Source organism: Microtus oregoni, unplaced genomic scaffold, assembly GCF_018167655.1.
Source record: "Microtus oregoni isolate MIOR12 unplaced genomic scaffold, Mior012 000040F_ref0000088, whole genome shotgun sequence".
Taxonomy (NCBI): Eukaryota; Metazoa; Chordata; class Mammalia; order Rodentia; family Cricetidae; genus Microtus; species Microtus oregoni.
The window spans coordinates 15,699,245-15,712,900 of NW_024543207.1; the positions used below are offsets into that span (position 1 = coordinate 15,699,245).

The 13,656-nt window shown below is 51.6% G+C and overlaps 1 protein-coding gene across 2 annotated transcripts in view; it reads left to right on the forward strand.

The window, feature by feature from the left end:
* The window catches only part of LOC121433651 (death associated protein), a 38,876-nt gene extending 27,963 nt beyond the window's left edge, over window positions 1-10,913 (forward strand). For both annotated transcript variants that reach the window (XM_041632138.1, XM_041632139.1), the window contains exons 3-4: window positions 8,784-8,826; window positions 9,752-10,913. In XM_041632138.1, coding sequence (XP_041488072.1) covers window positions 8,784-8,826; window positions 9,752-9,865 — 157 coding nt within the window. In that variant the 3' untranslated portion in view covers window positions 9,866-10,913. The remainder of the gene's footprint in view (window positions 1-8,783; window positions 8,827-9,751) is intronic.
* The last annotated feature ends 2,743 nt before the right edge of the window (window positions 10,914-13,656 follow it).

Here is a 13,656-nt window from a genome sequence, read left to right on the forward strand (position 1 = left end):
ACAAAATGCAAAACTGTAAGATTAGCTCCCCAGGAGAGTGGAGACCCCCCCCTCATCCCCACAGAGAGACAAGCCCTGAGTCCGCACCTTCCTTAGATCCCAGAACCTTCCTGAGGTTGTGCTCCATTAGGTCAAGCCTGTCTGCATTGCTACTCCTGGGACACAGCACCCAGCACTGTGAACACTAGGGATTGCTCAGGAACTGTGGGTGCATGGGGGGAGCACAGGTCCCGACAGGCTGGCTGCTGTGTTCCATATACTAGGGCTGCACTGCATAGGTACCCACATGCAAGGTACGGCTCCCAGCTGGAGCTGCTCTTCCACTGAACCTACCTACCCACTCCCCAGTCCTGGCAACTCCCTGCCTCCCTGATTCCTGTCTGTTCAAGTTCAGCCCCAGACTAATCTGTTTCTCTCTCTTTCTCTCTCTCTCTCTCTCTCTCTCTCTCTCTCTCTCTCTCTCTGACACACACACACACATTACATCCTGACCATAATTTCCCTTCCCTCCATTCCTCCCAGTTCTCCCCCCACCTCTCCTCTTCCCCACATCCACACATCCTCTATTCCCCTTCAAAAAAGAGCAGACCTCTCAGGAAAATTAAACATGTCATAGCAAGTTTCAACAAGACTAGGCACAAACCCTCATCATATCAAGGCTGGACGAGGCAACCAGTAGGAAGAAAAGGGTCCCAAGAGCAGGCAAAGGAGTCGGAGACACTTCCCACAAGAACACCAAAGTATGCAACATAACATGTGTGCAGAGGACCAGGAGACACCTCCCCCAAGAACACCAAGCTACACAACCTTGACATAGTGCAGAGGACTTAGCTAGGACCCAGACAGGCTCTGTGGTTGTCACTTCAGTCTCTGTGAGTTCTGCTTAGTTGATTCTGTGGGCCACGTTCTCATGGTGTCCTTGACCCTTCTGGGTCCTACAATTCTTCCTCCCCCTCTTCTGCAGGGCTCCTGAATTCCATCTAGTGTTTGATTGTGGGTCTCTGCATCTGCTCCCATCAGTTGCTGGGTGAAGCCTCTGATGACAACTGGACTAGACACCACTATGAGTATAGCAGAATATAGTTAGCAATCATTTCACTGAGGGTTTTTTTGTTGTTGTTTTTTGTTTTGTTTTTGGGGTTTTTTTTTGGGGGGGGGGTGCCAGCTATGTTTGGGTCTATCCAGCCTTTTTGTTCTAGGCCATCCAGGAACAGGCATGTCATGCATGGGTTCCCTCTCATGATTCGGGCCTCAAATTAGACAGTCATTGTTTGGCCACGCCCACAAGCTCTGTGCCACCATTAAGGCAGTCATCTTGCAGGCAGGACAGGTTGTAGGTCTAAGGGTTGTTGTCCCTGTCTCACCGCTGGAAGCCTTGCCTGGTTACAGAAGATGGGAAGTTCAGGCTCTGTATCCCCATTACTAGGGTCACCCTCATAGAGTCCACGGAGTTTCCATATCAGCCCCCAAATGTCCTCCAGTTCCAGTCATCTCTCCCAGTATTCTCCCCCTCCACTCCCCACCCCAATTTGATCCCTCCTGTCCCCTGCCAACCCACAAAATCTATTTTCTCTTCCTAGAGAAACCCATGGGGTCCCCCCTTGAGCCTCCTTATTTGCCAAGTTTACAGAGATGCTGTGGTTCTCCATACACCCTAAACATAACTAGATGGGATGGGGGGGCAGACATCTCAGTAGAGGCTCTGTCTCGTGGGAATTCTGTTCATCCTTTAGGACATACTCAGGGTTTTCATGGTTTCCACAGAGACTGGCCACAATGAAACTGGACAATTCTGTTTCTGGAGATTTAAAACGACCGTCCGTCTCAGCTCCTGGCGGACTTCATAGGTTGTTTCGCTGGCTTCCTGATGATCTAAAGCAGCCTTTTGGGAAACAGTCCTCATCTTTACCCCATCTGTAAACAGGGCCCCTGGTGCTTGCTTGTCACTGCCTTCTTGCTAGGGCAGAGGAGGGAGAGGACATCATGAGGAGAGAGGTCAAGCCCCACCCCTCCAGCTACTGAACAAGCAGGAAACCCTGTCGTTGGAAAGCGCGACCCTCGAACCTGGATTTTATTTCCAGACGTAACAATTAACACCCGAGTTTTCAGTACCTGCCTAGTCAGCACCAGCGATTCCATGGACTTCTTTGTCATTGAAATTTAATAGAATGCCCTAAAAACGTCACAGTTTTCAGAATCAAAGATGGGAGAGCTCTAAGTGCTGCTTCCTGAAATCACGGAACCTGTAAAGCTTCTAATGCCTGTGTGGTTTTATACACAACCTGATGATCACACAGACTGTTCTCAGGCTCTCCGGGTAACAGCACACAGGCATCTCCTACCCCGTTCCAGCACGCTTTCCAGACATCACTACAGACAGGTCCCAGTCCTGGCTCTTCGTGTGCTGGGACTGCCTTCCACCAACCAGAACCTTTCAACCATAGTTCACCTCCCACCCACCCCCTACCCACTCCTCCCAAAGGGTAAGGCCTCCCATGGGGCATCACCAAAGCCTGGCACATTAAGTTGAGGTAGAACAAAGCCCCTGTCCGCTGCATCAAGGCTGAGCCTGGCATCCCACCATAGAGAATGGCTCCGAAAAACTAGCTCATGCACCAGGGCTAGATCCTGGTCCCACTGCCAGGGGACCCTAAAATAGACCAAGCCACACAACTGGTCACCCACTTGCAGAGGGCCTAGTTTGGCCCCATGTGGTATCCACAGCTAGAGTTCTGAGTTCCCACGAGCTTGGTTCAGCTGTCTCTGTAGATTTCCCATCATGACCTTGCCCACCCCCCTTGCTCATATAACCCCTCCTCTCTCTGGACTCCCGGAGCTCGGCCTGGTGTTTGGCTGTGGATCTCTGCATCTGGTTCCATCAGTTACTGGATGAAGGCTGTCTGATGACAGCTGGGGTAGTCACCAATCTGATGACAGGAGAAGGCCAGTTCCTGCGCCCTCTCCACTATTGCTAGGAGTCTTAGCTGGGGTCGTCCTTGTGGATTCTTGGACATTTCCCTAGCACCAGGTTTCTCCCTCACCCCGTAATGGCTCCCTCTATCAAGGTATCTCTTTCATTGCTTTCCTACTCCTTCTCTCCGCACAACCATCCTGTTCCTTTATATTCTCATCCCTTATCCCCTTCTCTCTACTGCCCCTCCCAGTTTACCCAGGAGGTCTCATCCAATTCCCCTCCCCAGGGCGATCCACGCATCCCTCTTAGTGTCCCCCTGGGAGGAAATCTTCAGTTACGGTTCAGAAGACAAAATTAATTCCACCATTGCCCCCAAATGTGAGCTTGCAGGCAGCTGTGTGCTGTACGCAGCCACAGGGTTATTCGTTTAAGCCTCCAGCTGTCACACGAGTGGACCTCACTCCCATTTTACAGACAGATAATGAAGCCAGGAAGCTGCCCATCTGGCCCCAGGGCCTCAGTCTCCATAACCCACACCCTCCAGCGCCCCTTCACACACCCTCTGTGCTCCAGGGTGGTGAAAACACAGAGACAGCGTGCTGGACTTGTGTGGCCTGGGGTCTCTCCTCCTGTACAGTGGGATGAAGGGAGTGACTCTTGGACGCCAAGGTCATCACCACACAAGGTCATCACCACACAAGGTCATCACCACACAAGGTCATCACCACACAAGGTCATCACCACAGCTGGCGTCTGTGAGGAGAGGTCAGTCAGGGAGGATAGATGATGACTGTCCTCTGTGTCAGGGAGAGGCAAGAAAAGGGGGAAGAGAAAGGGTTCGAAGTTTTGGTCGTGAAGAGTCCTAGCCAAGAACAGCTTTCGGGAACTCTAGTGATAAAGGCGAAGGTCGCAGGCCCTCCTGAATCACCTGGCAGTTCTCACATTGTGTCCTGAGTGAGTGCACAGTGAGGCGTTAAGTAGAAGCCAAGCTAACCCTCACTCGGCCCTCGGAGTTTAGCTTATCTTATGTGGAAGGTTCAGCCTTCAAGATCCAGTCAGCCAAGCCTTAAAGAGAAGTGTGTTAGAGCCCCAAGCAGGAGCTGCTGCATCACATGGGGCCCTGGCCCCGGCCACCTCTAGACACTTGGGAGAATGCCCTGGACTTAGGATATCTGCAGGAAGGAGTAGGCACTTAGGCCCCACTCCAGTGAGGAAATTTCTCCTCGTTGCCAGGCAGCTCTAAGACCAGACCGACCATGAACATCTGCTAGCCCTCTTGAAAAACATGGCCAATTGCGTGTGCCAAAGGCAGAGGGCTTGGGTCCTTCTATCTTGGGTTAATCCCACTGGGAGTGCTCAGGTTGAGTTCCACCTCCACCGAGACCCACCTGACAGTGATTCCCTTAGAAAACGCTGGGCTTCCTGATGCTCTGAAAGGACCAATGGCGCCACCTGGTGGAGACATGCAGAGCAGGCGGGAAGCAGCCTCAGCCGGCACACTTGAAGAATGACATTACAAACCCTGCCTGGGTGCAGTGGGGTGAGACAGGAGCCTCCACGCACCAGCCATACTAATGAGTATTCAGGTGTCCGTGAAATTAATAACCCCAAGTAGTAGAAGACCAGGCCAGAAAGGTATTAAAAGGACAGAGAGTGGCAAGAAAGGACTCTTCCGCCTGTTTGTTAGGAGATGCTTTGGGAAACACCCCAGGTGGGAACTCTGGGGACACACCAGGCCACAGATTCCAAATAAAGCTGAAATAAACTCCCAGGGTTTGCTCCCAAGGTGTCATAACTCTGCGTCCATGCAAACGGTAGTCAAGAAGTATGCATTCCACGAGAGCCACCCAGCAGCTGAGCCTCTCTTTCAGTTTGTCCTTCCTCCTCTCAACACGGAGTCCTCGGTTTGGTTTTTTGAGACAGGGTTTCTCTGTGTAACATGCGGTTGTCCTGGAACTCACTTTGTAGGCCAGTCCGGCCTCGAATTCTAAGATCCGCCTGTCTCTGCCTCCCAAATGCTGGGATTACAGGCGTGCGCCACTGCCTTCTGCCTAGTTCCTGGAAATCTTACTAGGTGATTTTAAAGACTGGAGAGGCTTGAGGCCAAGGGAGGGTAGGGGTGGCTGCCGTTTCTTGAGAGAAAACAATGGTGAGTCTTCCAAACAGCACTGGCCAGAAAGATTTCCATCAGAGAAATGGAGCCTGCAAAGTAGGTGCTTGTGGCTTTAGACCCTCGGGCACGCAGGGGCGCAGCGCACGGCCTCGGGCACGCAGGGGCGCAGCGCACGCAACCCTGGAGCGCTCGAGTCCAGCTCCGTACCACAGAGCTCCTCCATCATGAACTTTCCTTTGAGCTACCGGGTCTTCAAGTGTTGTTCTTGAGCTCCCCGTGGGTCCTCAGTTTATGACCGTCTCTCCCCGCTCCCCCCCCCCCCCAAGCCTCCTTGTGATGGATGGGATGGGAGAGGTCATTTTTACCCCTGCGGTCTCCTTCCAGCTCTCAAGCCCTTGCAGTCATTTAAGGTTATGATGGGGAGACTCAGGGAGTGGTAGGGTGCTAAGTAGGGCCTGGGAAAAGGCTGGTCTCCAACCTGCCCTGGAGCCACATCTGTTTCCTCCTATCCTGATTCTCACACCTCCTGTCACTCAGTGCAAAGCCCCGCCCACCTGTCAAGCTTGACTCAGCAAATACCCACAGGCCTTGGCTAGAGTAGAGACAGAGGAGGCAGGTAGAGGGATAGTACCCAAGGCAACCTTGCAGTATGATGCCTGGGAGCAGGTGCTGATGGGAGGTCCCTGGTAACTTGGTTTCCAGACAACTTGGACAGCAGCTATGACATAGTAATTCAGGGTTCCAAGCCATTTTAGCACAGTGAATCTTGGGGCTAGGATGGTAAGTCCCTCGGTGTGCAAGAAGGTTAGACCCATTCTTTCCAGCCTCTTATTATTTCCTCACCATGGTGCCAGGACAGCAGCCCTCCCCAAAGACTCCTCAGAGCTGGCTGCACGTCAGACAGATGGGCCTGGTGCCTTTGTAGCTGCACCTCCCAAGGTGGTCCCTGCCTGAAGTAGCCAGCATGTTCTGAGACTACACAGCCACAGCCCCTTCACTACATGAGGAGGTTTGGAATTAGCAAACTGACTCCTCTCTGCAGTTAAATTGGCATGTGGTAGAGAAAGCTCTGACCCAGTTAGCCCCACCACAATCAGTCAGTGAAACTGAAAGACACCGGGCTGTTTCTGAGCTGTGAGGTGAAGCTTCTCCTGGAGCAACAGAAACTACTTGAGGAATTTCAAGTGGTTTTGCTATAGTCGCTAGGATGTAAGCATTCGCGCACTTTCTAAATAATACGACCTTTGCCTACACACACACACACACACACAACCTAGCTGTGGCTTCCTTCAAAGGAGCCCTGCAGCATAACCCAGATGCAGAGCTATGGGAGGTGGGCTAGAAGCTCACGCGATACTTCAACCATTGCCTAGCAGGCCTGGCATTGAGCACAACAGCGTCCCAAGGACCTCCCTTCGGTCCCGTGTTCTGCCCCAGTCTTTCTGGGCTGTGACTTTGTCCACAGTCTGCCTCTGAATGCCTCCCACATACCGTCAGAACAAAACACAGCTCCTGCTTCAAGCGGAGTAAGAGAAAGTTTATTCCAAGATCGTGAATATGGATTCCCTAGAAGTTAATATGGTCCAGGAACGCGAGTTCGGATCTCCTCCAATGAATTGTTCAGCCACGGAAGCAGCTGCATGAACCAAAGAAAGTTCTAAATCAGTGCATTTGAGTGGGAGAGAGATCAGATGGTGAAGCCCTTGCTGTACAAGCGTGATGGCCTGAGTCCCAGAACCCAGCTCAGAAGTAAGGTGTGGGAGAGTGCACTGTGATCCTGTGCTGGGGACATGGGTACAGGCAGATCCCTGGACTCACTGACCAGCCGGCCAGACCTGCTCTACACACGCTAAGCCAGCGAGGGGACCTATGTCAAACACACATAATAAATAGGGTGGACGGTGCTCGAGGAATAACCCAGGGCTGGCCTCTGGCCTCTGTACACACAGGTACACAGAGAGACATCATTGCGCCTACCAGGTTCATCGGGTAGGGAAGTGGTTGTCGCAAAACGGCGTTTGCACTGTAGGTTTCAGACTGTCTGATGACACCCTTGGGGTCGGGGTTGGTGGCAGCTAGTGGCCTAGTCATGCTTAGCTAACACCTTCCGAAGTGTTTGTGTTGTAGTCAAAAGAGCAGGTGCAGAGGTAGGCAAAGAGGGACTTTTAGAGCCCAAACTCATTTAGATCAGCATCTCAAACCCAGGTGTGGCTCTGCTGGGGACGTTAGTTCATGGCACCCCGCTCCCTGCTTCCGACTCATCGTGGCGTTTATGAACTGGGCACCATGCATCTCCCCAAGAAATCAGTGCCCATAACCAGATTTTATATGTGACATACACCTGCCATATCTCAGATCAGAAAGCAGTTTCTGACACAGTGTGATTACTTTTGTAAGAAAAAAAAAATGAAGAAGAAAAGAATACGACCAGATCCACAGGAATTGGGAAGGAGAGCCACCACAGTTGCTGCGTGAGACTGCAGCAATTGAACGTGTTTGGGCCCATCTCTCTTCCCTCAGGGAACACGTATTACTTCGATGCTATACCATATTCTGCCCCTCAGTACTGTAGACGGTTTCGGGGAGCTTCATATGAATTAAAGTGTTAAGAATTGACACTAACACAAAGAAAACGTATACAATTAATATGTACTAATAAAGTTTTAAAAACACAAAATGCTGGGGCAGGTACTACAAAGAGGTGGATCCTGGGGCTCCCTGGCTGTCCAGCCTGCACTCGCCAAGTTCAGGCTAGAGAGGGGCCTTGTCTGGAAAACTGTGTTCTGCGCCTGAGGTTGACCTCTGACTGTCTGTCTCTCTCTCTCTCTCTCTCTCTCTCTCTCTCTCTCTCTCTCTCACACACACACACACACACACACACTTATTTTTCAAGTTGTGAGGCAGGAGATATTGTTCAAGAGTTACGAACACTGGCTGCTCTTCCAGAGGACCTGGGTTCCATTCCCACCACCCATAGGGCATTTCACAAGGCACCTCTAGCTCTGAGGGATCTGACGCCCTCTTCTGGCCTCTCTGGGCACCAAGCATACAAGCGCTACATAGACGCATGCAGGAAAATACCCATAATCATAATTTTGGCTTTGTTTTGTAGTTTTCAGTGACTTTTTTTTTTTGCCTTTTTAATTCTTGAGGGGAGGGCACCAGGGCCAGGAGTTTGCTTTGACTCCGAGTCTCCCCAGTTAGAAACTTCCAGAAGCCATGGACTCTGGGGACCCTATAATACCCCATGTTTAGCTGTTTCTGCCCCACTTCAGGGAAGCCTGTTTCCAGTCTCATAGACTGACGGTCTCACTCATTCCAGCAATAAAAGAATCTTATGTAATTCAGCTGTTACTTGCTGCAGCCCATTTCCACGCTCTTCCTGGACTAACCTCAGAAGCGGCCCCATAGCCCCCGAGTCCCACAGCCTCCTGAGTCCCACAGTTCCAAAGCCCTGCAGCTCCCCGAGTCCCACGGCCCCCTGAAACTCACAGCCCCCGAGTCCCACAGTTCCAAAGCCCCGCAGCACCCTGAGCCCCACAGCTCCCGAGACTCACAGCCCCTGAGCCCCCAACTCCCTCCCCAGCCTGGTTGTTGACAAAGCAACAGAGGAAAGAGGTCAGCTTCCCCGTTTTTTTTTCCCTCCTCGGTGGCAGAAGCCACCACTGCCCATGCTGGACTCTCCACAGCTGCTTTGCTCTTTTTTTCCTTGTGTGAATCACTCATTAAATCCTCTTTTCCCCATCTGTCTTCCAGCCCGCCTAAACCAACAGTGTACATCTCCGGTGTTATTGCCCGGGTAAGTGTGACCTCTGCACACAGACAGCGGAGCGGCGCGGTCCTGCACCTGATCCGCTCCTGGAAGAGTGTGGGCGTGTGGACTCCCATGCAGTCTCTTCTTGCCTGTGCCTTTAATAAGCACCAGTGCTTCAGTGGTGCCCACAACTGAGCACCTGCCTGCTTGCTGCGGATTCACCTGACACCGCAGGCTATGGCTCTGGGCCTCAAGTAGCCTGGTCTGCACACATTTTCCCAGCGTCAGTACAGCGTATGACAAAGGAGGCTTACATGAAATACCAGTTCAGCATGCCCATGTGTGTCCTGCTTGACTGCTTTTGTTTGCTGGCCCTCGGGCTACGCTCATGTTTTCTGCCACACCATGCACCTTTGAGGAGGAAGCCACCATTGCTGGGGACAGCTTTGCCAACAGAGCTGTCACAGCCATCTACGCCCTAGGGCCAGCCAGCCCATGGCAGGTCACTAACTGTCTGCATGGGGCCAGATTCAGTCCTTGATTACACGGTTCTGTCTGCCCTTGCCCAGATCAAACCCACTGTTGGCATAAGAAGCCAAGCTTAGCCCGCCCTATTCTCCAGGCCCCCGCAGGCTTCTTCTCCACCCATTCTTCCTCAGGCCTGCCCAGATCCTAGTTTGAGACTCTGCATTTGGCCTGTCTTGCGCCCGGTTCAGATGACAGAATCAGACCTAAAAAGGACACCAGCTGGGTCTTCTCCAGGCAAATGTGCAGGCACCATCACTGTTCAGTCGGGGGCTCGAGCCTCTGCCCCGTGGTTCTGTTGGCCTGCAGGGCCTGCTTAGCTGCAGAGGTAGCCTGATACCCACTTATCCCCAGCCCTGCAGCAAAGGGTGGGGCTGGGTTCGGAGAACTGTCTCTCCACCTCTTTCACTTCCTGTTAACCAGCTTGTGTATTGTCTCCTCACAGGGTGACAAAGACTTTCCCCCTGCGGCTGCACAAGTGGCCCACCAGAAGCCGCATGCCTCCATAGACAAACATGTTTCTCCAAGAACACAGCATATCCAACAACCTCGCAAATGATCTGCGCCCAGGCCCTGGCACCCTCTGCAGCCGCAGCACCCAGGCCCGCCCCCTACGATGCTCCCCTGACCAAAGGAACTTGCGCTTTCCTAGAAAAGCCTAAGGCAAAGCAAAGTGACCCCCCCCCCACTGTCTCAGGTCCCCACATTTAAAACTAGAGAGGCTGCAACTGCAGAAGTTTTCCTTGAGTCCGAGTTGTGTGACACTGAACTGCCATTGGCAGAACATGGCGAGTCCCGAGGAAGTCCTTCATACTGGCAATGACTTAAAGTCCTTACGCCTGGTCCTAAGAGGAAGAAGCCACCTTGGGGAGATTTGATAACGTTAGAAAAACAAAACACTATGATATGGATTTTATAAATTGTGACTTCTTCCTGCCCTAGCATACCCTATATTGGCCCCGGTCCATGACTGCAGAATTCCTGCTTTTCTGAAAAGTTAAAAGGCTCCTTTAGCCACACATAGAACCTTCTGGAGTGCTGCTCACAGAGTACTCCTGGCTGTCCCGATGCTCTGTGACCTGCAGCATCTGCACCACCAGCCATTCTGGAACTCTTCACCAGGCCTGAGCCGTTTCACTGAAGGAGGGGCGGGCTCCTAGAATCTTAAAATCAATTTGGTATCCAGGAGTGGGCTTAACAGGGAGCAGGACACACACCTGTTTGGTCAGTCTCTTCATTCTTAATTACTGAAGGCCTCTTCAGTGCCAAGAACCAAGGCTCATGCTGGAGACCCAGGCTTGGGTGTAGCACTGCCGTGGAACCCACAGCCTTGCTCTGTCATATGGGACCAAATACAGGAAAGGACCTTAGAGCAGGTAACACCAGGTCCCCTGTGCAGACTGCTCGCCTTCTGGTACCTAACTCCTGAAGTGTCCATAGTCCCTTTCAGTTCAGCAACCTGAGGGGCTGCCCGTGTTCCGTGTACTCTGTCTCTGGTGTGCCTCTGTGGGCTCTAGGTCACTGAATGTGGCATGTTTCCCTAAATAAATTTAATAATCTTAATGACATTGAGAATATGTTGATTTTAATAAAGCTCCTGCATTTTGCCTCGGTCTCCCTTTTATGTCTCAGAGATTCCCTTTTTCAGCTCCCCAGGGCTGCCGGCTGTTTCAGTGGAAGTACAGACAGGCACACGGGATGAATATCATCAACGTCACCGACTTCCCGCACAGAGCTGAGCTGTTGGGCCTAGTCGCCTCTGTAACTGTCAGAAACGGAAAGGCTTAATTCAGTTGATTGACGTGTCCTGCATGGGTCCAGCAGCTGGCCCTGTGCCGGGTAGGTTCTTCCAGGGCAGAATTAAAAGAGAATTAGTAGTAGCAAGCCCAGGGGTGATGCTGAAGAGCTTCTGATATGCACAACACTTGCCTATTTCAGGTCCTCCCAGACAAGAAAGTCCTCCTGATTGCTAAGGCTGGAGCCCTGGCGACTTGAGAGGCTGGGAAAGGAAGATCAGGAGTTGAAGGCCACCTCGCATGTGGCCGGTTCTGCACTTGGGCTAGTCTGCTCACTCGTGGAGGCCACTGTCGCTCTGCGTGTGTCTTGAGTCATAAAGAGCAGCAATGTTGATCTTCACTTTGCATCCGGGGACAGAGAGCTGTTCTTGGTAACTAAGTGTGATCCGCAGACACCATAACAGCCCTGAACTTGTCACCTGTTGCAGAACTAGCCCTGGAATGGACAGGGAGAGAGAGAGAAGACAAAGGGACAGAAGTGCTAGGGCCCCACACTGTGAGCGGCTGTCCAGGGTGCAGTGTCTTCTGCTGTTTGTGGTTCAGTTGCACGTCTGCAGTCTCCCTGTGGTTCAGCATCACCTTACTGCGTGACCTGTCAGTGAGTGTGTTCTAGTGTGAGGGGAGATAAAACGAATCTCCGTGGTCAATAAGTCCCATTAATAATCAAAGGCCTCTGATAAGATACACCGATGGCCAGTAAGCACATAAAAAGGGACATATCCTAGCTGGGCCCGGTGGCACATGCCTGTAACCCCAGCACCTCAGAGGCTAAGAAAGGAGGATTGTGAGTTCAAGGCTGTCTTGTGCCCCATAGTGAGACCTTATCCCAAGGAAATTAAAAGTAAAAAATAATAAAGTAAAAAGATGTTCCTCTTTCGTCATCAAGGAAACCGAATGTAGACCCACAATGAAACACTGCTGCAGGAAAACAGCTAAAACCAAGGTCAGACCGTTACAGGTGCCAACAGGGGTGTGCAGAAATCAGAGTCCTCTTAGGGTCCAGCTGGGAGTGTGAAGTGGCGCAGCCCCTCGCAGAAAGAATCTGGTAGTTCCCTGAGCAATTCGGCATGACACTACCAGCTACTTACTGCTGGGCGCTGGGCTTTTTGAATTAGGTATACTCATATAAGCAACTACAACTCAATAATAGGAATGAAACGTGATGTGTTTTAACACTGATGAGTCCCGGAAACTATGCCAGTCAAAGAAGACGGTCACCAAAGATCACAGGTTATATAAGGTCACCCCTGCGCAATGTCCAGAATGGAAATCTAGAAGAGGGGCAGCCAGGATGTGAGCAAAGGGAACAGGAAAGTCGCAGCTAGAAGCCATAGTGATAGCTCAGTTGAGAGTGTTCGCTGGTCTTGATGAGGACTCAAATTCAGTTCCCAGCAACCACGCTGGGAGGCTCAGACCTGCCTATATCATTCCAGCTCCAGGAGATCTGAGGCCCCCTTCTTGCCTCTCTGCACACCTGCATACATGCTTGCATATACACGGAGAAACACACGTAATTAAAAATACGAGCAATGGAAATCGCATCTCAATAAAGACTGTCTCTTTAAAGGTCACCGTCAGCTACTGCCTCCGCATTGTTCTGAGCCTCGATCCTCCGGTCACGTGGCTGTGGGGAGGAAGAGCTGCTGCCTGTCTGGTCACAGAGTGTGAGAGGCAAGACTGCTACCTTGCTTTCAGACCTTGTAGCCAAGCTGTTGGGGACCGTGACACTAACAGGAACATGGCTGGAGAAAGAACTTGGATGGGAGATAAGAGACCGCTCGTGGCTGACTCTTATGTGGCCTCAAGCAGAGCTTCTGATCCAAGTTTGACAAGTTGAAATGAAGACTGGGCGAGATACCAAGGCTGGCATGGAAATGCTAATGAAGGTTGGGGGTTTGGTGAGGGAGAGAGTGTGGACACTCCCCTGGAAACACTACAGAGGTGACCATGGAGGTTCCAGGGAGGCGGGATGGAGGCGTGCCAGAATGCCCATATGGTAGATGAAAGACTGATCAAGACCAGGAAGCTAAGTAGGTGACCCTGGGCTAAGAAAGCCCCCATAGATAACGCTGGGGGCATACAACAGAGGAAACCCAATGCTGCCTCCTCACGTCCAAGGACAGATGCTGAATTCAGCTGAGTCCTGGATTTGCTCTAGGTGGATCAACACATCCATTTTATAGGTTTTCCTTAGCTGCTAGTGCCTGGGACAACAGAACCCAGAGCTCGGGATGAGCCTCAGTTTGAAGGCCTGCTTTGTCTGCTTGTTACCCACAAGACCTTGAGAAATTTGGTTTTTTCCCCTTAAGTCTCAGTTTATCATCATAACACACGGAATTTTGCAGAACCTCCCAGAAGTCCCCAGAAGCCCTTGTACATGCTAAGACAGTTCTCTGCTAACACTGATATGTCACCATTCTTGCTTATAAAGCAAGGTCAGAGATGCCATGAATTCTGCCCAATCATCAAATCCCAAGAGGAGGTTGGGGAAGAGAAGGGGAAACCAACCCTCCCTGAGAAGCACCTGGACATAGTCTGACATCACAAGCCTCGC